This window comes from Chrysemys picta, chromosome 23 (genome assembly GCF_011386835.1).
Source record: "Chrysemys picta bellii isolate R12L10 chromosome 23, ASM1138683v2, whole genome shotgun sequence".
NCBI classification, from domain to species: domain Eukaryota; kingdom Metazoa; phylum Chordata; order Testudines; family Emydidae; genus Chrysemys; species Chrysemys picta.
In genome coordinates, this window is record NC_088813.1 from 7,383,350 (window position 1) to 7,407,980 (window position 24,631).

The 24,631-nt window shown below is 52.7% G+C and overlaps 1 protein-coding gene across 5 annotated transcripts in view; it reads right to left on the minus strand.

The window, feature by feature from the left end:
- Window positions 1-250: 250 nt before the first annotated feature.
- PTPRU (protein tyrosine phosphatase receptor type U) overlaps window positions 251-24,631 on the minus strand; it is a 282,850-nt gene continuing 258,469 nt past the window's right edge. For 4 of the 5 annotated variants that reach the window (XM_065576905.1, XM_065576903.1, XM_042857342.2 and 1 more), the window contains 5 exons: window positions 24,210-24,350; window positions 18,679-18,804; window positions 12,958-13,115; window positions 10,373-10,508; window positions 2,834-3,506 (listed from right to left, as the gene is read on the minus strand). In XM_065576905.1, coding sequence (XP_065432977.1) covers window positions 3,444-3,506; window positions 10,373-10,508; window positions 12,958-13,115; window positions 18,679-18,804; window positions 24,210-24,350 — 624 coding nt within the window. In that variant the 3' untranslated portion in view covers window positions 2,834-3,443. Of the gene's footprint in view, window positions 412-2,833; window positions 3,507-10,372; window positions 10,509-12,957; window positions 13,116-18,678; window positions 18,805-24,209; window positions 24,351-24,631 lie in introns of those variants that run through there. The other variant, XM_065576904.1, reaches the window with a different exon arrangement.

Below are 24,631 nucleotides of genomic sequence, written 5' to 3' on the forward strand. Positions count from 1 at the left end.
ATACCATGGCACAGTCCAATATGGTAGGGTAAGTGGTCCCCTGTTCGTGGTGGTCACTGGGGCTCAGGGAAGCTACAAAGACACAGAGGTAGCTTAGCTAGAGGGAATCATTGACAGCCTGGGCGTAGCGATGGAAAGGAGCAGATAGTAGAAGGGTTGGCTGCACACAGCACCATAAAGCAGAGCAGTAATTCTGTCTTGGAGCGGAAGAGCAGAGCCTGGTCTTCGAGTCAAACTGGCAACCCCCAGCTCTCTGAGTCTAGGGTGGCAGATAGCACACGTGCCTCCATCCGGCTGCTGCTCGTTCGAGCCGTTCGTGGCACAAGGCTGGAACTGAGCCGCTCAGTGGAGCACTGAGCCCTCACAGATCTGGGATGGCAAAGTGGCTTTTTAACAGCTCACCTGTGAACACTGAAAACAAGCGACAGTTAAACCATCGGGTTCATAGAATCATAGAATCTCAGGGTTGGAAGGGACCTCAGGAGGTCATCTAGTCCCATCCCCTGCTCACAGCAGGACCAATCCCCAACTAAATCATCCCAGCCAGGGCTTTGTCAAACCTGACCTTAAAAACCTCTAAAGAAGGAGATTCCACCACCTCCCTAGGTAACCCATTCCAGTGCTTCACCACCCTCCTAGTGAAAAAGCTTTTACTAATATCCAACCTAGACCTCCCCCACTGCAACTTGAGACCATTCCTCCTTGTTCTGTCACTTGGTACCACTGAGAACAGTCTAGTTCCATCTTCTTTGGAACCCCCTTTCAGGTAGTTGAAAGCAGCTATCAAATCCCCCCTCACTCTTCTCTTCTGCAGACTAAACAATCCCAGTTCCCTCAGCCTCTTCTCATAAATCATGTGCTCCGGCCCCCTAATCATTTGTGTTGCCCTCCGCTGGACTCTTTCCAATTTTTCCACATCCTTCTTGTAGCATGGGGCCCAAAACTGGACACAGTACTCCAGATGAGGCCTCACCAATGCCGAATAGAGGGGAATTCCAGGGGAATTCCAGGCCAAGCCCAAGTCAGACTGGCTGTCAGGGGCCCACAACCCGCTCCAAGTTAATACCTGCTGAGGGTAACAGAGAAACACAAAAGGATTCCGGGGCTGAGCTACGGAGGAGAAACCTTGCTGTACATCACCCCAAGAGCTGAAGACTGCCTGGGCTGCGTCCTGCTGGAATGAACCTTTCTTCCAGCCCTGACAGCAGGATGAAATAAAGTGACCGCTGACACCAACCCCCGTCAATAGGTGGGATCAACCCAACCAGAAACCCTAAAGTTTGGCCACATCAATAATGTTCCATGGCAGGAGGGTGGGGCCGTAGGAGAGCGGGAGGAGATTGGGTGCACTGCCGCGTGGGTGGGGGGGTTCTGATCCAGGAAACAGCACAGTGATGTCGCACCTGCGCAGTGTGGCTGTGTGTGTTGGAAGATGGTGCTCATCCAGGGAATTGTGAGTCGGGGGCTCGGGAGCGCAGGGCGGGTGGAGCAGGGCAAGCCCCTGATCCTGCTCCTCGGCGGGTGCTCTGGGCTGGAGCAAGCCCCCAACCCCGCTCCCCGGCGGGAGCTCGAGGGGCGGATAAAAACGTCTGACGGGCCGGAAGCAGCCCACAGGCCGTGGTTTGCCCACCCCTGGGACAGATTCTGCTCCCATTTCAGAGACGAGAAACCTGCCCTGGTAACGGAGGACTTGCTACAAATATCACTTAGGGCTGGTCTACACTGGGGGTGGATCAATCCAAGATACGCAACTTCAGCTACACGAATAGCGTAGCTGAAGTCGAAGTATCTTGGATCGAATTACCTGGGGTCCACACGGCGCGGGATCGACGGCCGCGGCTCCCCCGTCGACTGCGCTACCGCCGCTCGCTCTGGTGGAGTTCCGGAGTCGACGGGGAGCGCGTTCGGGGATCGATATATCGCGTCTTAACGAGACGCGATATATCGATCCCGGATAAATCGATTGCTACCCGCCGATACGGCGGGTAGTGAAGACATACCCTTAGTTGGATCTAGATTTACCAGGGTGTAACCGCCTGCAGCCTCCGGGCTGCCATTGCAATGGAATTCCTCTGCATTTACCATAGTAGATTTTGTCCCACTGGCTTCAAAAGGAAACACTCTGATTTACACCAGCTGTAATTGAGAGCAGGATCTGGCCACTCTGTGGGGTTCCTCTGGATTTACCTGGCTCCAACCTGAGGGTTGTATTTGACCCTCCTGACTGAAATATTTTGGCCTTACTTCTGAGGCCCCCACTGCTTCTAGCTGTGGCTACCCAGCCCAGACCTATTCCCACGTGCCATCTGGTGCTGGCAACACTGACTCAGCCCACTTAGAAGGTCCCTTCCTGCTTAGTTGCTGACTGCTGGTGTCCTTTGAGCGCAGCAGCAGCCAGTGGCAAGGCGACTGGTTCCAGGAGGCTGTGAAACAACACTCGCGGAAGGCCAAGATGACCAGGTGATTGTGCTCGTCTCAACTTTTGGGCACCCAGTTTGAGACACCTTGAAAGGACCTTCCAGGAAGGGCTGAGAACTCACCCTCTGAAAATCAGAGGTCTTTAACATACCTCGTTGTGGGCACCCAAAAGTTTGAGGCACCCAAAATCACTTAGCCACTTCAGAAAACCTCGGCAGGATAGCTTAGGCTGGGTGTGAGCACTGGACAGGAGCAGCCGTTATGCCCCTGCCCAGTGTTACACAACCTGGATTCCCCCATTCCCACATCTGCCAAGGGGCTATATGCTCTGGGGACACACACAAATAAAATAGGACTCTCTCTCGGGAAGCTGGCATCCATTAGCGAACATCAAACTCATGATTAAAACTGAGACTGAAAACGACACAACTCGCTTTAGTGTCTTCACTCCAACATGGCTTGTGTCTCCACAGAGGCCAAAGCCTGCAGAGGACCTTCTGGGCTCCTCTGAAAAGCTGCTTAGACTTAAAATACAATTCAAAAAACCCAACTATTGTTGTTTCCATAAATCCTTTGTAACCATCACTGAGAAACAGGCTGGAATTTCTCTTTTTTCCCTTCCTACTTTGCTTCTGCTTTAGCCATGGTCTGCTCCGTGCGCTGGATGTGTCCAAAGGTGTCCACGGGTGAAGTCCTCTTATTCGCCCTTGTACGTTTCACAGTCCTGGCTGTCACGGAGGCATCACCATGTAATAGAACGAGTGCTGGCAACCAACCCGTTTGAGCTCTGTCCCATGAGGGTGGAAAGAGGGCTTGGGAGATGGAGAGCAGGAGGATGACGCTCTATCATGGCCGACATTTCCCCACGTCCTGCCTTTTGTTTTTCATTATTGTATTTTTTTTATTCCGTCCATTATTATTCCCCTCCCCCCCTCGCCAGTCGCACTAGCTCAAAGTCCGAGTGCAAAATGCATGTTTGGCGTGAACCCTAAACAAACATTTGCTTTCCATCTTCCGGCACGATGCTATCTTGTCTCCAGTGATTCCAGGTATTCCAGTGCTATGTCGTAGCAGAAATGATACTGTTCCTTTAAGAAGAAGAAGAAAAGAAATGCGTGAAGAGCTGCCCAGCGTAAGCCCGTTGTACTGCACAAGAGGTTTTACTGGTCCTAGAAGCCTCTGAATATAGCAGAGCAGGAACCAGACTTTGCAGTTTCACAATTTTGAAATTTCTGTGGCTCCAAAATAGAAGGAAAACAAGAAATTTCTAAATTTCCTGCAAAATGAAATTCTGGAGAAAAAAAATGCTTCAGGTCTATCAAAACCTTTTGTTCCAATTTTCACTTTTCCCCATTAATTAATTCTATTATAGTACTTAAAAAAATTAAATGAAAAGTCAGTTCAAAATGGAAAATCAAAAGGTTCTAGTTTGAATAGGTTCGAATGCGATAATTCAACCTCAGAGAAATGCTTTTTGCCATTTTTCTTCCCAAAAGAATTTTCATCATTGGTGACACGTTTCCACAAAACGTTTCACGTTTGACAAAATTGGTATTTTCCAGTGGAAAAACCATTCCTTCCGAGCCTTTCCAACCAGCTCTGCGTCTGCTGCGCGCTCTTGAGCGCCATCTGCTGGCACTGTCAGCTATGAACTACCTACCTACATAGATCCAGACAGTGCTTTTGGGGAACACTCTCGTAACATTACCAGAGGTGCTAGGACGAGGGGTGCTCCCGCACCCTCTCGCTTGAAGGGGTTTCCATCATATACAAGGTTCAATGGCTCTCAGCCACCCCCACTCTACAAACTGTTCCAGCCCCCCCTGAACATTACCCATTCATTCAAAAAAAAGAATGCACTTGACACTGGTGAAAGGTGCCTGGGGTCAGACCTGGGGACTAAGGTCCTGGATTATCCAGCCTTGGCAACGGAAGCACAAGCATCCTACAAATCACCTGGCCAGTGCAGCTCGGCCCTGACTCAGAAAACCTATAATCTAGAAAAGAAAGGGGAGCTCAGTCTGTTCATTTCTCAGCCTCCCCGCCAAGTCTGCCCACAAGGGAGTCAATTCGTGCCAATTGTGGGGGAGGGAGGAAAGGGCTTTGCCGCATGGAATTGGTTCCTCATTAGTGTCAATGGCAGTCCCCACCTGAGACAGGACGAGACACGAGGTCAGCCAGGCGTGGGGGATCTTTGCTGCATCTGCTACACATCCGTGCATGTCGCTCTAAGCCCACCCTTGCATGTACGAAGTAGGGGACTGCACGTGCCAACAGATGCATGCATATATAAGCCCCCCTAAGGCTGCTGAAGGGCCCGATCCTGGGAATACTGGCATCAGGGGAGTCTTACCGTTCCCATTCAAGGAAGAGAGCCCTAAACAAATGGCTCCCTGCAGCAAAGACTTACAGCCTTCCTCTCGGTGCAATGGCTTGGATGCCTCCACCAGGAGCACAGCTGCGTCATTGCCGTTCCCTTGGTACAGGGACAGTTAATTGGTACCTGCGCCAGTCTGGGTTGAGTGGGCGCAATGAAAGTACCCTTGTCTGCATATATTTTGTGGCTACGACTTACGTCCTGTGTGAAAATTCCCCTGGCTAGAATTGCTACCCTGTGCATTGATTTATCTATATTTAGAAGATATACAGGATCTTATTTTCCCATTAGAGGAAGGGCTAAAAATAACAACTTCCCCTCTTAATGGGAGGATTATTATGTATTTATTTAGATAGGCCCTAAAGTTTACTAGTATCTTTCTGCCCTGGACAGCGTACACTCTAAGAGCACGGTCGTGCATGGATGCACCGAGTCAGGCATCAGCCCAGGGTGACAGAGCGGCACTGGTGCCTTTAACGGAATGAGCCCTTTTTCCACTAGCAGAGCATGTGCCCATCTACTCCTCTGGTTCCCAACCCCATTTGGGACTCAATGCTCAACCCCCTGATCAAAGCAGGACCAATCCCCAACTAAATCATCCCAGCCAGGGCTTTGTCAAGCCGGGCCTTAAAAACCTCTGAGGATGGAGATTCCACCACCTCCCTAGGTAACACATTCCAGTGCTTCACCACCCTCCTGGTGAAATAGTGTTTCCTAATATCCAACCTAGACCTCCCGCACTGCAACTTGAGACCATTGCTCCTTGTTCTGTCATCTGCCACCACTGAGAACAGCCGAGCTCCGTCCTCTTTGGAGCCCCCTTTCAGATAGTTGAAGGCTGCTATCAAATCCCCCCTCACTCGTCTCTTCTGCAGACTAAACAAGCCCAGTTCCCTCAGCTTCTCCTCATATGTCATGTGCCTCAGCCCCCTAATCATTTTTGTTGCCCTCCGAAGGACTCTCTCCAATTTGTCCACATCCTTTCTGTAGTGGGGGGCCCAAAACTGGACACAGTACATCACAAGCAGAGGATAGCTGTGACTTTGGGAGGGGGATGAGCTTTGGGACCCTCTCAGAGCAACAAGGATCCTGTTTGCATGCAATTCCCTTCGCAAACACAAAGACAGGAGGGGGCACAAAATCCCATGCACAGGAAATCTATGCAAGAGAGCTAAGTGTTTCTAAAGCACAATCCTCCAGCAAGCTCTGCGGGAAGCATCAGTGGGCCTTCAAAAAGAATCCAATTAGCCGCGCAGAGGGGTGGGTACCACTAGGCTGGCCCAGGTGTGTGTCGGGGGGGTCCCGGGGGAAGGAAATCAAAGAGAGGAGGCAGCCGCAGAGATTAAAACCACAGAATGCTTTTGGATTAAGGAAAGGGATTGTTTCCTTTTATAATAATGTAAAAATAACCCCCCACGGGCAGCTAGTGTGTGGGGTGGGGGAAGGCCCACGGGGAACCGGAGCTAGTCTGAAGTGGAGCAGATCCCCTGACTTCAGAGAGGCTACCCCAATTTGCCCCAGTGGGAGATCTGGCCCACAGTGGCTCCATTAGATTGAGTTTCCTAGAATAGACATTTCAGGTTCATTTAAGCCTGGGAGAAGATTGTGTTCTGATCCGAAATGCTGCTTTTTTTGTAATACCTTTGGGCTTGACGACTTCATGCCTGTCACTGCGCTTTTTTATTACTTGTTCTCCCCCCGCCCAACCCCGGTTTAATTCCTAATGCAAAGCACATCCCTCCCAAAGCCATTTCGGTTTTAGAGCGAGGGATTTTATAATCCAGGCAATGCGAACATGCTGGCCACCTTGCTTTGAAAAACGCAACAAACCACTCGGATTCCTCTCGCAAAGTGATAAAACCCCCGACTTGACCCCTGTGTAGCTTTGACCCCAACCAGATGTAGGTAGGGTTGCCAACTGTCTAACGGCACAAAACCGAACACCCCTGCCCCACCCTCTGCCTCGCCCCTTCCCCGAGGCCCTGCCCCCGCTCGCTCAATTCCCTCCTCCCTCCTTCGCTCGTTCTCCCCCACCCTCCTCACTTTCACCGGGCTGGGGCAGGGGGTTAGGGTGAGGGAAAGGGGTGAGGGCTCCAGCTGGGGGTGTGGGCTCGGGGTGGGGCTGGGGGGCTTGGGGTGCAGGAGAGGGCTCTGGGCTGGGGCAGGGGGTTGGGGTGAGGGGAGGGATGAGGACTCCAGCTGGGGGTGCGGGCTCGGGGTGGGGCCAGGGATGGGGGCTTTGGAGTGCGGGAGAGGGCTCTGGGCTGGGGCAGGGGGTTGGGATGAGGACTCCAGCTGGGGGTGCAGGCTCTTGGGTGGGGCTGGGGATGCAGGAGGGGGCTCCGGGCTGGGGCCAAGGGGTTTGGAGTGCGGGAGGGGGTGCGGGCTCTGGGGTGAGGCCAGGGATGAAGGATTTGCGGTGCAGGATGGGGCTCTGGGCTGGGGCAGGAGGTTGGGGTGCGGGAGGGAGTTTGGATGCGGGAAGGGGTTCCGGGCTGGGGCAGAGGGTTGGGGAGGGTGCAGGCTCTGGGCTGGGGGTGCAGGCTCTAGGGTGGGGCCAGTGATGAGGGATTTGGGGTGCAGGATGGGGCTCTGGGCTGGGGCAGGAGGTAGGGGTGCGGGAGGGGGGTTCGGGGTCCCGGTGGCGCTTAGTTCCCAGGAAGCTCCAACCCAGGAAGCAGCCGCCAGGTCCCTGCAGCCCCTAGGCGCATGGGCAGCCAGGGAGGCTCCGCATGCTGTCCTCGCACCCGTAGGCACCGCCCCCGCAGCTCCCATTGGTCATGGTTCCCTGCCAATGGGAGCTGCAGAGCTGGCACTTAGGGTGGGGGCAGCATGTGGAGCCTCCCTGGCCGCCCATGCACCATGGGGCTGCAGGGACCTCGCGGCCGCTTCCGGGAACCACGCAAAGCTAGGTCAGGTAGGGAGCCTGCCTTAGCCCTGGGCCCCCACTACACGGGCTGTGGCCACACCTCTGGTTGCAGAGTAGACGCCCCTGAGCTGGCACTTGGCCATGATTTGCTTGTCTCTAGCCTTAGCCCCGCTGCGCCGCCCGACATTTAATGGCCTAAAATCTCCTGGTTTGGCTTCAGTAACCTCCGGGAGATAGAACCCGATTCCGGGAGACTCCCAGCGAAACCAGGAGGGTTGGCAACCCTACTGGGTGCACCGTAAACACACCCTCCATCCTACACACAGCTCTGCACTTACCTCCTCATCTGCAGCACCCGCTATCTGGTCCCAGCTCTGCCAGTGCACCTCATTGCACCTCCATTCTTCCAGCCCCTCAAGGGCACACACCCAGAGCAATGCGAAGTGCTCCCCTCCTAACCTACAGCAGTCGGCCAGTCACATCGAAAGCAGCAGTGTCCTCCTTAGAGTAGCTTTAAACCCACCAAGCTGATCCCCTTCACAGAATCCGGAGTTGTCCTCAACTTTGTTTACTGCTCTGCCTACCTTTGCATCATCCGCAAATTTTATCAGCAGTGATTTCACTTGATCACTCGCCACTGACTGAGATCAGTCAGTTAGCCAGTTCTTACTCCATTTCACATACGCTTTACTGACATTGGATAATGCTAATTTTCCAATCACAATGTCATGTGGTACAAAGTCAAAGGCCATACAAGCGTCTAAGTACATTACCTCTATGCAGTGACCTTCGTCAACCAAATTCGTAATCACCCCAAAGAACGAAATCAAGACCTATTTTCCATAAAACCATATTGGCTGGTATGGGGGAGGGATAGCTCAGTGGTTTGAGCATTGGCCTGCTAAACCCAGGGTTGTGAGTTCAATCCTTGAGGGGGCCACTTAAGGATCTGGGGAAAAATCTGTACTTGGTCCTGCTAGCGAAGGCAGGGGGCTGGACTTGATGACCTTTCAAGGTCCCTTCCAGCTCTAGGAGATAGGATATCTCCATTAAAAAAAAAAAAAAAAAAAAAAAAAAAAATTATATTCCTTTCCTTTAATTCTTTATGAATTGAATCCCATATCAATTTTTCCGTTATTTTGGCCGGGATTGATGTCAGGCTAGTCAGCCTACAGCGATCTGGGTCATTCCACTTGCCCTTTTTGAATATTGGCACATTAGCACTCTTCCAGGTTTCTGGAGCTTCCCCGGTATTCCCAGACTTATTAAAAATTTACATCAGAGATCTCCTCAGCCAACTCTTTTAGGACTCTTGGGTGCAAGCTATCCAAGCCTGCTTCTTTAAAAACGTTTATCCCTAGCCGACATCATTCAACATCCTCCTTGGTTACCAATGGACTGGAAATCCTCCTCCTCTCCCAGACATCATTTTCACGTGCCACAAACACATCAACACGCTTCTTTCTGAATACAGAACAGAAATATTTACTGACCACGTCTGCCTTTTCTGCATCGCGATTAAGGGGTTTACCATCTCCATCTAGTAATGGGCCTAAACCATTGTTAGGATTTCTTTTGTTCCTACGCAGGAGTCGTTAGGTTGTGTTTAGCAGGTGGTGTGTGCATGATGGGTTCTGGTGCTCGGAGATAGAAAAGGCAGGGCCACCACAGGCGAACGCAACCCCCTGGAGGCCCTGTTGTCCCTGGCGGGATGTGAGTGACTCTTCCCCGTCCCTCATATCCCACCCAGGAGATGGGTGGGCAGAGACCCGAGCTCCCCAGTGTCCTGTGGGGCTTTGTCACAGCAAGGCACTGCAGGCGGGATCACGTGGGACCATGTCCTTGTTCAGCACCGTCATCCTGCGCACCATGGCATGGGAGCAGGGCGGAAGGGTGCAGTCACCACTGGCCCCGCTGCGAGGATCAGGTCGCTACCCTGGGTGGGCGACAGGTCTGCTCTGGTATGGCGTCTGTGCGACGCAGCGCAGTGCCGGACCCAGCCGGCTCAGCCCCAGGCGCCTCCCAGCCCATTCTCCAGTCTCCGTTCAGATCTGCACTCCCCGAGTTTGGGGTATGAATTCACCCCCAGGGAAACTCTGCTGAAACCACCAGCAGTGGCCTGCTTTGGGGGCCAACCGATCTGGCTGCACCTGGTGTCCATCTGACAGTGGGCGCATCAGAACAAGGAGACCGGCCTGAGACCAGAAAATGCTCCACAAGGCTGCTCCCCTTTGCTCCTCAGCCAGGACCCCTCCTAACCCCCAGGAACAGCTGGAATCATATCCAGTGAATTAACTACAAACCGCCCCCTTTGTTCTTCAGGGCCTGAGCCCAGCAATCACACTCCGAGGTTACTGCCTCATACTCCGGGATGCACCCAAGCCACGTGCAGCAAGTGGCTGGGGCAGGGGCAGGAGGTGCCAGGCTGAGATGAATCCATCCGCGCTGGCTTGGTGTTTGTCTCTCCCAGCTCCCCGGCCCAGGCTGGATTAACTGGACCCCAGTGTGCCTTGGCTGCCCAGCAGGACTTTCTGACACGTGGGAGGCAGGCAGAAGGTTAGATAAATGTCTATCAGGGATGGTCTAGACAGTATTTGATCCTGCCATGCGGGCAGGGGACTGGACTCGATGACCTCTCGAGGTCCCTTCCAGTCCTAGAATCTATGAATCTATAAGGGACGGGGCAGGGGCAGTCGTTCAGCACTTACCAAGGTCTCGACCATATTTGGCTTGTAGTTGCGGAGGGTCTTTGCAGCATAGAAAACATCCACCAAGTTGTGACACTTGATCATCTCCAGGATCATGGTAGAGGCACAGAAAGTGCCGCTCCGACCACCCCCATTCCTAGCGGGAGACATACACGGAGTCAGTCAGTGGAGAGCCAGCGCACGAGGAGACCCACAGAGCAGCTGCCCCAAAAGCCGCCTCAGCGAAACAGAGCAAACCAACTGCAATGGCTGGCCTCTTTCCCCTGAGGATCTGCTAGTGTTTGACAGGCTTTAGTGAATTCAGCTCTGTAATGCCGGGAGGTAGGAAGTGGAGCATGGAGAGGCAAATGCCAATGCTTTCAACGTGGGGGCCTTGATAAGTGGCTTGATATTCAGATTGCAATGCGAGCTGCCAGCACGCAATGCCTCTGAAAATCAGGCCAGTTCCAGTCAGGGTGACTAGTTGCAGGCACCCGTGTGCGCATCAGCACTTGCTGCAGCGGATAATACCTTCCCCTTTTCAGTGAGAAAAGACGAGCTACTGCCAGAGTGAGGAGTCGGAGAAGCAAGTCAGAGAGCAAACGGATTCCTTAGAGCCACCCGTCGCCAGGACGGGCCGGACACCCCGGAACTCCAGAGGATGCAATGGCTGTGCAAACGGTGCCACGGGCCCCTGTACCAGAGGGCTGGTGGGGAGCCGGGGCTGTAGCTAGTTTAATACAAGGTACCAAGTGTGGTCCTGGCAATTACAGAGGCGTGAACTTTTCTTCAGGGCTGTGGAACTTGTTTCCAACTCACCGCAGTGTCTGAGCCCCTCATAATCTTTACTGTCTGAATCCTCAGGACGCCCCCTGTGAGGTAGGACAGTGCTGTTATCCCCAGGGGATGGGAAATGGAGGCACAGGGACTAAGTGACTTTCCCAAGTCTGGGCTATAGCAGGGAGTTGAACCCAGGCCAGCACCATAACCATGGACCATCCTGCCTCATCATCCTCCTGTTCTCCCTGCCAGGGGCCTGTTAAGGAAGTTAAGTAGCTCTGGGGAGCGAGCCGAAGTATCGTCCTGGATCAGAACCTGACTCAGAGATGGAAGACAAGGGCTAGGAATTTTCACTCTGGCAGGGGGCGAGCAATGGGGGACCCCTGGGGTCTGTGGTAGGAGCCTCTCATTGAGACGAGGGATCTCACTTTGCTGTCTCTGGCGTATCGGAAGGAATTTGAGGGTGGTTTCTGCTAGGAGCTGTTCACACCGTGCGTTTCCTGGCCGGGCCGGCTCCCCTAGAATTCATGTGGTAGTGGTCTGGGTTTTCCCTCTGCCAGGCTGGGCCTGACTGAACCTCTTACAAAGCAAACCTGTGACCTGACACCGCCCCAATGTGATACAGACATTCTCCTAACTCCAAACTGACCAAACTGGTTCACATGTGGTGGGAAGCTCATTCCCAGGCTGGGGCCCCATACCCCAAGACTTGTCAGAGGCGCTACAACGAGGAAGGCTGGGGTCTTGCAGATCATCGGGCCTGGACTCAGAGCACGGGGTTCAATTCCTGGCTATGCCACAATTCCTGTGTAACTGGGGCATGTTCCTTTCTCTCTCCATGGCTCCAGTCCCCCTGTTCGTGCCCCCTTTATCTGTGAGGTCTATTTGGGATAGCGGCTGCCCTCAGAACCCAGTGTATTGCTCACGTCCCATCGTTCTCTTAGCGCCAAACGCCACTGGGTACATCCTGCCTCCACCTGCGAACGCATCAGCCTCGCCAGACACACTGGCCTCTGATTTATCAGCCTCCACACCCTCCTCCTCGCCTTGCTCCCTCTCCTACCTCCCGGTCTTCATCTCCTCAAAGCTCCGAGGGGGCGGGGAGCCGTATTTTACAAAGGACGCTCTCAAATTAGCCTTAGACTAATGAAGATGGACGAGGCTGTAATTAATTTTTGATGAAAAGCTCGCCTGCTGTCTCTGTCGATTTGAAAACTCATCATGCCCTGGTTCTGTGCGCGCGCATGCCCGTATGCATGCAAATGGACGGAGGACGGTTGAGCGCACTCGGAGTGCGAGCTCGGTAACCAGCCCTGCTGGAGAGCACGGCACCGCAATCACTCAGCCGCCGCCTCCATCCTCTTCTCCTCAAAAGCCCGGCAGGCTCCCGGGGCCCTGCTCAACCCCCCAGTGACGTCAGCAGCTTCCATTCTGGCTGCAGCGGGCCTGGGCCTCAGCTGGTGTCCAGGAGGGGTGGCTCCACTGAGCTCAACGGATTGACACCGATTTCCACCAGCCAGGCTAGCGAGGTCGGAGCTTTGGGCAGGTGTTTTTTAAATGCCTCAAAACGCGCCACAGGGATCAGAGGGAATCCAAGATGGCAGCTGCCAGGTCCCTGCACGGCGCTGTGCGTGCACTGAACTGCATCCACGGTGGCTTGTTTAGAATACAGACTTCACGCCCAGGAGGGCCCTTGGGCAGCACTAAGGGTGGGTGGGTGGGCTGATGGGGGTCGCTCCCCTCTAGTCCTTTGGGCACGTGGGCTGGCGGGAGCCGCTGGCCACCAGCCCTGGTGAGCAGGCTGTTGTTTTCCAGGGGCTACTCACAAGCAGTGCACGATTGTCCTCCCATCGCCGCTCTCCTCCTGCCACTTCTCCACTTGGGCCAGCAGGTGCAGGAACGACTTCTTGGAGTCTGGCGTATCCCTGTACGCTGACCACCTCAGGTACTGGAAATGCCGGACCATCAGGTGCCCTTCCTGCAACTAGAAGAGGCCCATCAGTGTGTGAGTACGGCCCCCTTCCTAGACGTCCTCCTTGCTAGTCAGTCATCTCCCCAGCACCTCTGCTAGTGCATCTCAACCCTGATTTGCACTGCCTGGCCATTGCAGTCACAACCCCCCAAACACACACGCAGCTCTGACAATGCACCTCACCCTAACCTGTAGCCCCGCCGCTAGCCCCATCCTGGACTCCCCACATAATGCACCTCAGTCCTGCCCTGCAGCCACCCCTGCTGTTGCATTCTGGGTCCCAGCCAGGCTGGATGCAATAGATTACCCCGTAAGTACTCAGCTGAGAGCACCTACATTTATTCATTCTGCGTTCACGGCAAACCTCTTGAAACAGAGCCATCCGGCCAGGGGGCGGAGAATGGTAAGAATGCTCTTTAATACCCTAGTAATCTAGTTAGCTTTGCAACCTAATACAGTTAGAAGGCTCTGGGAGGAGAAGGATTTATATGCACAAAGCTAAGTAAGCCTGGGCTTTAGCCAGACGGATGAGGGGCTCAGTTCTGACTCAGAAGATGAAAATACTCTGGGAATGACGCCTGGCTTGTGCAATGAAACACCGGGCCCAGCGCTCCACTTGGGATTGCTGTTTTCAGCGACAAGTATGTGAGGAGGGGAGGAGGGCAGGTGAAAGGGAAGGGAGAGAGAAATCTAAGGCAGGTTGTTGGATTCCCAGCAAACAGCGCTGGATCTTGGGCTAGGATCCTAGATACCCAGGTGGGATGGAGTCAGGCACCCGCTCTTAGTTCTATAATCAGCAGGGCCAGAGAATTCCCACTCCCGACACCCGGCTCTGTGGCAGGACGGGCTGAGCTCATGTTTACATCCCAAAGGACGGTGCAGCATTTGGCAAAATCAGCTCAACGCGCGGTGCGCAGGGCTCGCTTTGCCCCCGCTGATGTGCACACAGGGCCCGATTCTGCTCCCACTTACACAGATGTGAAGCAGCAGCAACATCACTGACTTCTGGATTTACGCCCAGGGCCAGGAGAGGAGAATTTATTCTCCAATCGCACAGGGAGCAGTGTCACTCACACACACACCCCTCAGTATCACACAAGCATACCCACGCACATGGGTCCCAGTATCACCCACACCACACAGAGCAGCATTACAATCATACACAGCCAATATCATACCTACCTCAGCTTCACAGTTACATGCGCCCTCCCACACACACTTTAGACATAACATCACCTGGAGCAGCACACACAACTACACGCCACACACGCTCTCCCCCACTCCACACAGCAGCACCCAGCAACCACCCTCAGACACACACAGCAGCAGCCGCACAGACCAATTTGATTCTCTAGTGTGAACACTTTCCCTTTAAAGCAGCCCAGGCAGGAAATTGCTCTGTCTAGTTCATGATACAACTTTCCAAGCCCAGATAATCTGGGGAAGAGGCGACAATTCAGTGCCCTTTCCGCTGTCTGGATTGAAGAGCCTAGCTGCCCATTTCACCTGGGCTGCTTGTAAGTTCCGGAGAGGATCTGATGTTGACGTCCATGTGTGACACCCTGACACCCCAATATTCACCACTGTCATGTAACTCGGATATGCTTTGTACAAAGTGCACCTTGTGAGGTATCATTCGAAAAGTCTGGATCTGCTAGACATTAATATCTCATTGGATTGTATGTGCTATCGGCGTATGTGACGTTATGAAGTTTGGCTATGCATGTGTTACGGAAACACGGTGTGAGGATGAAAACACCCACAGGCCGCCTTTCAGGTACAACAGTAAAAAGGCCAATGTTAATGGCGTACTGAGGAAATGCACGCAAGCACAGGGATTACTCCAGGAACTGTGTACAATAGAAACCTCTCAGAGACAGCACGACACAACGGGGACTGTTCGACCCAGGTCACAGGAAAAGAGCTCTCCAGCAAGTGGGAAGAAGATATAAAAGGGGGAAATGGCATCATAATGGGACCTCATTCTCCCTACAACAACACACCTGGAAACACCTGAGGAACAAAGACTGAACGGGGGGTAGTGATGGCCACAGGCTAAAGGGATTTCTAGCCTGTGTATGAAAACCTGGGAAACCCAAGCTGCAAAGCAAAGGCAGCTTGTGCCTTAAGAATTTGCCAGCCTGTTTATCACTCAGGGTGAGAATTTGCTAATTCACATCCTACCTATCTAGTAGGTTAAGCTCAGTTTGCGGTTTTGTTTATTTACTAGGTAATTTGCTTTGATCTGTTTGCTATCACTTATCATCACTTAAAATCTATCATTTGTAGTTAATAAACTTATTTTATGTTTTAATCCAAACCAGCATGCGTTTGACTAAGGAGCCTGGGGAAAATCTCAGCTTGGTTATCACAAGCGTGCACGGTCCTCTTCACACTGAGGGAGAGGTGGACCAGGTGTTAAACACATATACTGGCCAGATTTGACCAGGGCAGGACATACTGCTCTGGGGTCCTAGACTGGGAGGCTGGTGGATAAAGAGCCTGCGTGTAACTGCAGCTGGGTGTGTCCCTACCTGTGTGAAAGTCCAAGCTTGGAGGGCTTTGCAATTTGTCACAGTGGCACAGTGTGAGAGGGCGGCCAGGCTGGTGGGTCAGAGGGCTCGGTGGTACCCCAGTTCCAGGTGGCACCCTGGGAGGGACCCATTACGCATGCCATTTAGTTTCCCCCGCTGGTCAGTTTCCACTGAGGCAGCACGGCTAATGACCTGCCTGCAGTTATTCTGGAAGTCACCTGCCAGACAGGTGCTGGTGGGGAGTGGACATTTTGCTGACATATGGTACCCATTAAAAATAGCCCCTGGGGCTACAGGAAAGGAGGAAGCCTGAGGGTCAGGGGCTGTCTCTGTGCTGATCCAATTATGCAGGACAGCAAATAGAGACATCAAAATGCAACTGAAGCACCCAGACCCGTCAGGCAGGCTCGGCTCTGACATTCAAGTTAGAGGCTAAATGAGGTCTGGGCTTGCTCCAAACCACTGCTGAGTGCTAGCAATGGGCAGACCTCTAAATGATTCCGTTCAGACATGCTCCGGAAAGCATGGATGTGTCTTTGAGTCTTATCCAGACTTCTTGGGTCTGAGATTTAGGACAGAAATCTGGCCAGAACAGGCCTCCTTACAGGATCTCAGCCTTTCCCCTTCCAGCTGGAATCCAGACATGCAAGAGGGGAAAGTGAAAAATAATGAGGCGAGGGGGGGGAAAGGGGAGCAAATGTCTTCAGTTCTCAGAGGAACTGCCAGTCCAGATCGATCTGACGGTCATTTAATGCACTAGCCTGTCTCCAGCCATGGCCAGTGCTAGATGCTTTGGAGGAAAGTGCCAGAAACCACATAATGCGCAATTATGGAATAATCTCCACACAGGGGAAGGTTCTTCCTAAATCCGGGTAGTTCACCCATCACGAATTTTAATGTAGCCATTGGTAAATCTAGCTCTGTGTAGGCCTATGATAAGAATATCTGGCTCTCATCTAGCGTTTGTCATCAGCAGATCTCAAAGCGCTTTACAAAGGAGGTCAGCATTATCATCCCCATTTTGCAGAAGGGGAAACTGAGGCACAGGGCTGTGATGTGACTTACCTAAAGTCCCCCAGCAGGCCAGTGGAGAGCCAGGAGCAGAACCCGGACCTCATGAGTCCCACCTTATCCACCAAGCAACAATGCTTCCCTTAGTAGCAGCCACGGGGCCTTCTGCCTGTCCAACCTCTGACCTCTTCTGTCTGTCTATGGTGTGCCAATCAGCATAGTGCCTGGGCATGTCTACTCTCGATTAGTTCTGAACCTTTGTTGAGGTAAAACCCCTTCCTTGGAGAACCGCCCCCACCCCGCAAACACAGTGTGTGGCCAATCCAAGAAGCAACGCACGTGCAGTGAAAAACTCCCTCTTGACCGCCAGAAACGGAAACCCAGAGCCGGCCAACAGCCCTTTCACATATCAGACTCCAGCCAGCCAGGTAGTGACGGCAAAGATTTCTCCTGCTTGACCCCAACGCTTCTCCCGGGATCACACCCCACCTGCCAACTGTTCCGTCCAGTGAACTCACACAGGGCACAAGGGCTAGTGCTATGGGAACCTTTTGCTAGTTTAAAGATTCCACTCCTGCCCCATCTTCATGGCCTGCTTTCCCAGTTAAATACGCCCATTCTTCTCAATTCCTCTCCAGAAGATCCTGTCCCTCCCCCCATCCCATTCCTTGCCCATCATGTCACTGTATTTTTCTTCACATAAGGGGGACCAGAACTGGCTGAGGTGCACTGCGAAAGCAACATGAAGTAAATTAAAGGCCCTGCGGTCTTTTTCTCAGCCGCTCTGTTCTGTCGGTTCCATTGTAGCAAGGATAATGATCCTGGGGGCTCTCAGTCTCTATGGTATGGCATAAACTGACCACCAGATGGGACCAGGAAGCCCTTCCCCTAATGCACAGAGATGGGTCTGAGTTCAGATGCAAACTCTTCACTTTTAAATTACTTTTACCCCCTTACAGAGCAATGCCAAGTGGCTATACAAACCAATCATGGCAAGCAAGGTGTGCATCTCCCCCACAGTAGCCTGCCGCGCTCTGTCCGTGTGCACCCTGCTGATGCGCGGACGGACACACACAAACACGCACACTGCTCCCTTTGAAAGAGGACTAGCTCGAAGCACATTAACAAACGGTTTGTGTGCGTCAGCCGGGTGCACACGACAGTTGGGAGAGTGTGGGGTAGATTCACATCCCAGCTTGCCGTGAACTATATGTTCGTGTCGGCCAACCCTTCGTGGGAAGGAGAATCAAACCCTTCGGGTCTGGGATTCTGGCCTGAGCCCAGCTCTGGTACTGCACAAATAGCCTGTTGTGGTCATTGTGCAACACCCAGCGCTGGCCACGTTCACAGAGCAGCTCCTAGTCCAGTGGGTGAGAGTCCCTCCCTTCCTGGTTAAGGGTCTGATGCGGCTCCCACTGAAACCAATGGGCGTTTGGCCAGGAGTGGGACTCGCTTCTAAGTTTGATTCCAGTCTGCAGCTCCCCTCTGACCAGAACAGCTGCAAGGAGACAGACACTCCTGAAGGCTTGGGCTGGTCTTCATGAGGGACGCTTTGTCAGCAGGAGAGGGCTGGGGACTCAGGGGGTGCTTATGTAACAATCAGGGTAACTTGGGAGAAGTCGAGTGGCAGGATGCCACGCCACCAGCTAAGGGGTCATTTAACCCAGTATTCATGTGAAATTAACCTGCCACATAAGACTGCTCTCTGGGGGAAGGGGGCATATTCCTAAGGGCAGCATTTCTGGGGCTGGATGTGCACATGGTAGCTGGATTTGCCTTCGCCTCCTCTTTTTTGTGCTCTTGAAAACACAGTGAATTCCCTCACCCGGCTGGTAAAGCTGGGCTGGCTTCAGCATCCAACTGGTGCATCTCTGCAGCCACCCGGGAGTCCCCTCTCCTGCTGCAGGGGACAGCCTGGCGCTCCAGGCTGAGCGATCATCTTGGAAAGGTGAATATCTTTAGATCAGCTAACACCCCCCCACCCCACCCCAGCGCCCTGGCATGACAACCAGATGCGCCCCCCTCCTCACCCGTGTGATGTTCTGCACCCGGAAGAGGCGAGCCACGAAATCCTCATCAGCTGATCGGGAAACATACTCCACTTCTATCGGCCCGTACTGCTGGAGCCCTGGCTCCGGCCAGTACTGTAAACAGGGCTGCAGAGAGAGGAGAGAGAAACAACCGTGTGTGACACGCAGGCGTGCGCGGCAGAGGGCATCACGCAGGGGCACCATGCGGGGGTGTGGGACACTGAGCGCTGCATAGGGACATGGGGCTCTGGCATGAGACCCAGGGGCACAGTGCAAGGTCCCCAGGCAGGAAGACATGACACTGGGCACCAGGTATGGGACACGGCACAAGGGTGCTTAACACAGGGCACATGAGACAGGCTATGGCACGCAAACACTGCCCATGCTATTCACAGCACATTGCTGGATGGAGCTGACCTTTCTATACCGACAGGTCAAAGGTCAGAACCTGCCCTCATTTTAGGGTGACCAGATAGCAAGTTTGAAAAATCGGGACAGAGGGTGGGGGGTAATTGGCACCTATATAAGAAAAAGTCCCAAATATCAGGACTGTCCCTATAAAATCAGGACATCTGGTCACCCTACCTCATTTACACCCACGTGGTTCTCTCCAGACGTCAGCTGAACAGAAGCCTGTGAGAAATCTGCTGGGTGGGGTCACACAGCGCTGACCGCCGCCCGATGGAGCAAGGTTAGCCCCGCCTCTGGTCCCACCCCGCAGGGGTGGGGCTGATCCTGCAGCCCACTGGCTTCAGTGGAAGTATGGGCAGGAGGACAGGAGGGCCAGGCCCTGAGCGATGACCATGTGTCATTTTGGATTTTATCTCCCTGAAATCAAAGGGAGCTTTGCCATGGACTATATTGGGGCTGACTCCAGGTATCTGCAGCTCGTGTAGACACGCCTGAGCTGGCTTTGATCTAGCTAGCGTGGGCACAGGAGCAACGAAGCTGAATCATCACAGGCCGCCTGAAAGCCTGGGTATGCGCTTGGGTGGCTAGCCTGGGCTGCCACAGCTTCCCTATTGTTCCTCGAGCTCGCGATCTCTAAGCTAGCTCCGGTATCTCTACACGCGCTGCAGCCACACCTCTGACTGCAATGTAGACATCAGATCAATCCCTTCCCAGATCCTTGGTCACCCTCTTCAGTTCTGCACCTCCTCCCACGGCGGGGAAAAGCAGATCCCGGCTCAGAAACCACCACAATGGCCAGGCAGGGCAGATGTTCTGGGGGGGACTGGCTGCTGGCAAGGCCGCCTGGCATTGTTCTTTCTCACGCCCAGGAGCGCACTTGATGTATTGCTCAATTCGGGGTCGTGGATGCGATTGTTTTCACACCACGCCAGCCGGGGAGCCGACATCAATAGAAAATATACGATGTTTGTCACTGCACTTTAACAGAACATTTAGCATTTCAGGCCGGCCGACGGCCTGGGTCTAACTGCATGGCAAATGTGTTTGAGAAATAATTGGTTATTAATGGGGGCTATCAATCTCCGTGATCTCTAAGCCTTCTAGACACAGAACTATAATTTGGATATTAAAACTTCCTTCAGCAAGACATAGTTCAAGCGAAGGATTTACCCTCTAAGTCACCTCTCAAAGCTGCCTATTGTAAAGGCTGATTTATTAGCTGTTGGTCTTAAACTGGTAAACATATAAAAGCCGGCACATGGACACCGGTGAAGAACAACCATCCTGGGAGACGGCAGAGGGGCGGAAGGAAGGAATACGGCAGGTAGAACGCACCAGGGGAGGGTACACCCTGGAGACTGGGCTGGCCCTTGCTCAAAGGAGAGGAGACAGTATGGGAGAGCTGCTAGCAATGCAGGGTGGGGCTGAAATGGGGAGCAAAGCGGGGTGGGGGGGAATGTATGGGCGCCTGCAGAACTGAGCTAGGGACTTGTGCCCAAGGTTGCCGTGAGATGTTGGGAACGAAGCAAAGGGAGGAGATGGAGAAGCAGAAATGTTGTCCCCGCTCCTGTCCCAGTCCCTCCATAACGCCATGCCTGGAATTTCTCTAGCTTTGGAATGGGGTGGCATTACAGACTCCGACTGCAGAAGCCAGGCCTTGATGGGACGTCGGAGGCGGGATTAACTCCATAATATGTCAGTGTCTTTAGAGGGCCAGATTTGGAAACGTGCGCTCACATTTCCCCCATTATGCGTGTGCGCGCATGGAAATGTGATTGCACGTGCAACATGCACCGTTGTGCACACAAGTCCCTGTCCTCGGCCACAGGCAGACATTTTTGCAGGCCCTAATGTCTAAAAATCTTCCCTACTGTAGAAGACTGAGTGGGGGCGGGGATCAATTGTTCTCCATGTCCACAGGACAAGAAGTAATGGGCTCAAAGGGCAGCCAGGGAGATATAGGAAAAATTGTCTAACTAGAAGGAGAGTTAAGCTCTGGAACAGGCTTCTCAGGAGGTTGGGGAGTCATAGTATAGAATGTCAGGGTTGGAAGAGACCTCAGGAGGTCATCTAGTCCAACCCCCTGCTCAAAGCAGGACCCATCCCCAGTCCTAGTCACTGGAGATTGTTAAGAACAGGTTGGACAAACCACCTGTCCGGGATGGTCTAGGAGGTTAACTTGATCCTGCCTCAGCACAGGGGGCTGGACTTGACAACTGCTCGAGGTCCTTTCCAGCCCGGCATTTCTATGATTCTAAGCACATTTTGCTACTGCTCTGACATCTTAGACAGAGAAGACAGAAACGATCATAATGCCAGTGTGTAATTCCATGGTCTGCCCACATGCGGAATAGTGCGTGCAAAAGATATATTAGAATTGGAAAAAGTAAAGAACAAAAATGTTTAAGGGTATGGAACAGCTTCCGTTGAGGAGAGATTAAAAAGGCTGGGAAGAGACGACTTAGGGGGATATGATCGAGGTCTATAAAATCATGACTGGTGTGGAGAAAGTGAAGAGGGAACTGTTATTTACTCCTTCTCATAGCACAAGAACCAGGAGTCACCCAATGAAATTAACAGGCAGCAGGTTTAAAACAAACATAAGGAAATACTTCTTCACACAACACACAGTCAACCTGCGGAACTCATTGCCAGGGGAAGTTGTGGAGGCTAAAAGCATAACTGGGTTCAAAAAAGAATTCGAGAAGCTTTTATCCATGGAGGATAAGTCCATCAATGGCTATTAGCCAAGATGGTCAGGGACACAACCCCATGCTCTGGGTGTCCCTAAGTGTGTGACTGCCGGAAACTGGGAGTAGACGACAGGAGATGGATCACTTGACAATTGCCCTGTTCGTTTCATTCCCTCTGAAGCATCTGGCACTGGCCACTGTCGGGAGACAGATACTGGGATAGATGGACCATTGGTCTGACCCACTATGGCCGTTCCAAGGGCTCAATCCTGCAATGTGCCAAGTGTCTGCAGCTCAGAGAAAACCGTGGGTGGCAGCGTGGGGCAGGGCACTGGATCAGGAGACCTGGGTTCTATCCCAGGCTCTGCCACTGACCTGCTGGGTGACCTTGGGAAAGTCACCTCCCCCCTTTCTGTGCCTCAGTTTCCCCATCTGTAAAATGGAGATACGATACTCACCCACCTTTGTAAAGCATTTCAAGGTCCAGGAATGAAAAGCGCTCTATAAGAGCCAAGTATTAGCATTAGTAGAGCTGAGATTAACCTCTCTGTCCCCCTGCCTCCTCTCTAGCAGGGAGATTCAGAGCAGGCTAAAGAATGGGGCTAGCCAGAACATTTGATTTCACAACGTACTATGGTCAGAACTCCCTCACCCCTCCCCTTCTAGTGCGGGATCGCTCCCTGCAGTCTGGTCTGCAGTGCTCTGTTCCTCCAGTACTCAACGGTCCTAAGAGTGATGGAATCCCCAACACTTAGGAAACGAGATCGCAAATTCTTTGGGGAAGGGACCAGCTTTTTGTTCTGTGTTTGTACAGCACCTAGCACCTGGGCCAGGACTGGGGCTCCGAGGTGCTACTGCACTGCAAACAATTAATATTTCACCACTATTCCCCTTCCTTAGGAAACTAACCCAGCTTAGGAGATTCTCCTGCCAGGATCAACCTTGGTGTTCTACTTCTGCTTAATTTCAGATCATATTAACGTCCCCCCGCAAGGACCCTGTGGATGCAGTGCCCCTTTTCAGAGAAAAAATAGGAACATTGTATACTATAGAATACATAGTATATAGCTATATGTAATAGAGAGAGAGAGAGAGAGAGAGAGAGAGAGAGAGACAGATGATTAGCTATAGAGATAGATTATCGACCTATCTATCTCTAAATATTTTACCTGCCTATTTAGCTCAGCGTAAGTGTCAGACAAAGGAAAGTAGAACTTCATTTGGGGCCATTTATTCCATTCATCTGCCTATTTCCTGTGAACATTACAACTGCAGTTTTGGGTCATTTACATTAAGTGTCTAATTTCGACTCATAAAACAATCCGGTTAATGAAGTCTTCTCCAGACAGCCATTAAGAGTGTATAAGGCTAATTTTATGTAAAAATCCAGTAAGTTTCCTCATCGAATTAACATTACAGACCTGTAATGGGCTCTTAAATCCGCTCTGGCCTCGGCAGGAATGTTCTAGGAATCCCTGTAGGGGTTGGTACACCGGGAGAGGCCAGGAACGGTTCAAATGCTGACTTCTAGCCCAAGGGTACTGTTTGGTCCCCTCGCTACGGTGGGTATATAATGAATAGCAAATCCCACCTGGCATGGCAAATTCATACTGTTAAACCCACGGGAAGGTCGTTATTAGAGAGTATCGATTTAAAAAGCAACATTTGCAACCCTCAAAAGTGCTTGGTAGAACTAAAGGTGAGTGCGTAGGGATTGGAATGCAGCCTCCTCTGGGGTGGAACAGCTGGCTGACAGCACACAGGAACACCACCCAACAGCTGAGGGTAGGGAATGAAGAAGAAAGCCATATCTCCTTGGAGGAGAAGGGTGGTCTTGTGGGTACTGCTTTGGAATGGATGTCAGCGCTCAGCTCACTTCCCAGCTTTGCCACAGACTCCACGCGTGAACTTGGGCAGATCACTGAATCTCTCTGTGCCCCAGTGCCCCGCCGATAAAATGAGGATAAATACAGTTCCTTTCTCGCACCCTTCACCTTGTCTATTCAGCTTGTGGGCTCTTACCATGTGTGTGCACCATGCCTAAAACAACAGGGCCCTGATCTTGGCTGGGATGCTGTAATACCAATGTAATACGATGGCTAAGGAAGTGCCAGACTCCCCATCCCCCCAGGCTGATTCACTGAGGAGAGCTGCTTATTGCTATACCCAGCTCATGAGTTTAGGCTTTAGCTTCCCTATTCTGTGTGCTGCATTGGGAAGCTGACCAGCTAGCTCCATGCAGCAGGTAGCATGTTGCAGAGAGCATCAGGTTTAGGACAAGCCGGGCCCAGGGAGGCAGGCCAACAATAACAACTAAAGCCGTAGTGGTGTTTCAGTGGGAGGAATGCAATGACCCAGGTCTGCAGAAACGCAGACTTGACGCAAGGGCCAGCGGCAGGGCCTGGGGGCCGCGTCGGTGCCACTCACCCAGGCGGAGTTGGACTGGTTAAGCTGGTTGAGCATGACGATGGAGGTGCAGCCGTAGTCGTACACCAGTCTCCAGAAGTCCGCGGTGGTGCTCTGCAGAGGGTGCAGGGTGACGACGAAGGCCGCGCTCTTGGTGTAGCTCTGAAGGGGAGCAAGCACAGAGTGGAGAGGACCACGTGAGCTCCTTAAAGCCACACAGTGCACGGTGGGGTGGGGGTGGAAGTAACAGGCCCCCTCTCCCAAAGAGCTAAAGGGGAAGGATGGTTTTGTGGCTAAGGCTGAGATGCTGGAGATCAGTCCCCAGCCCTACTGCAAGCTCCTTCCACCTCCCGGACTAAACCTGGCGCAGAGATCTGTCGCGGGAAAGTCCTGGCCAATGAATAACACCGTCTCAAAGGCCTGATCCTCTGATCCAATTCACC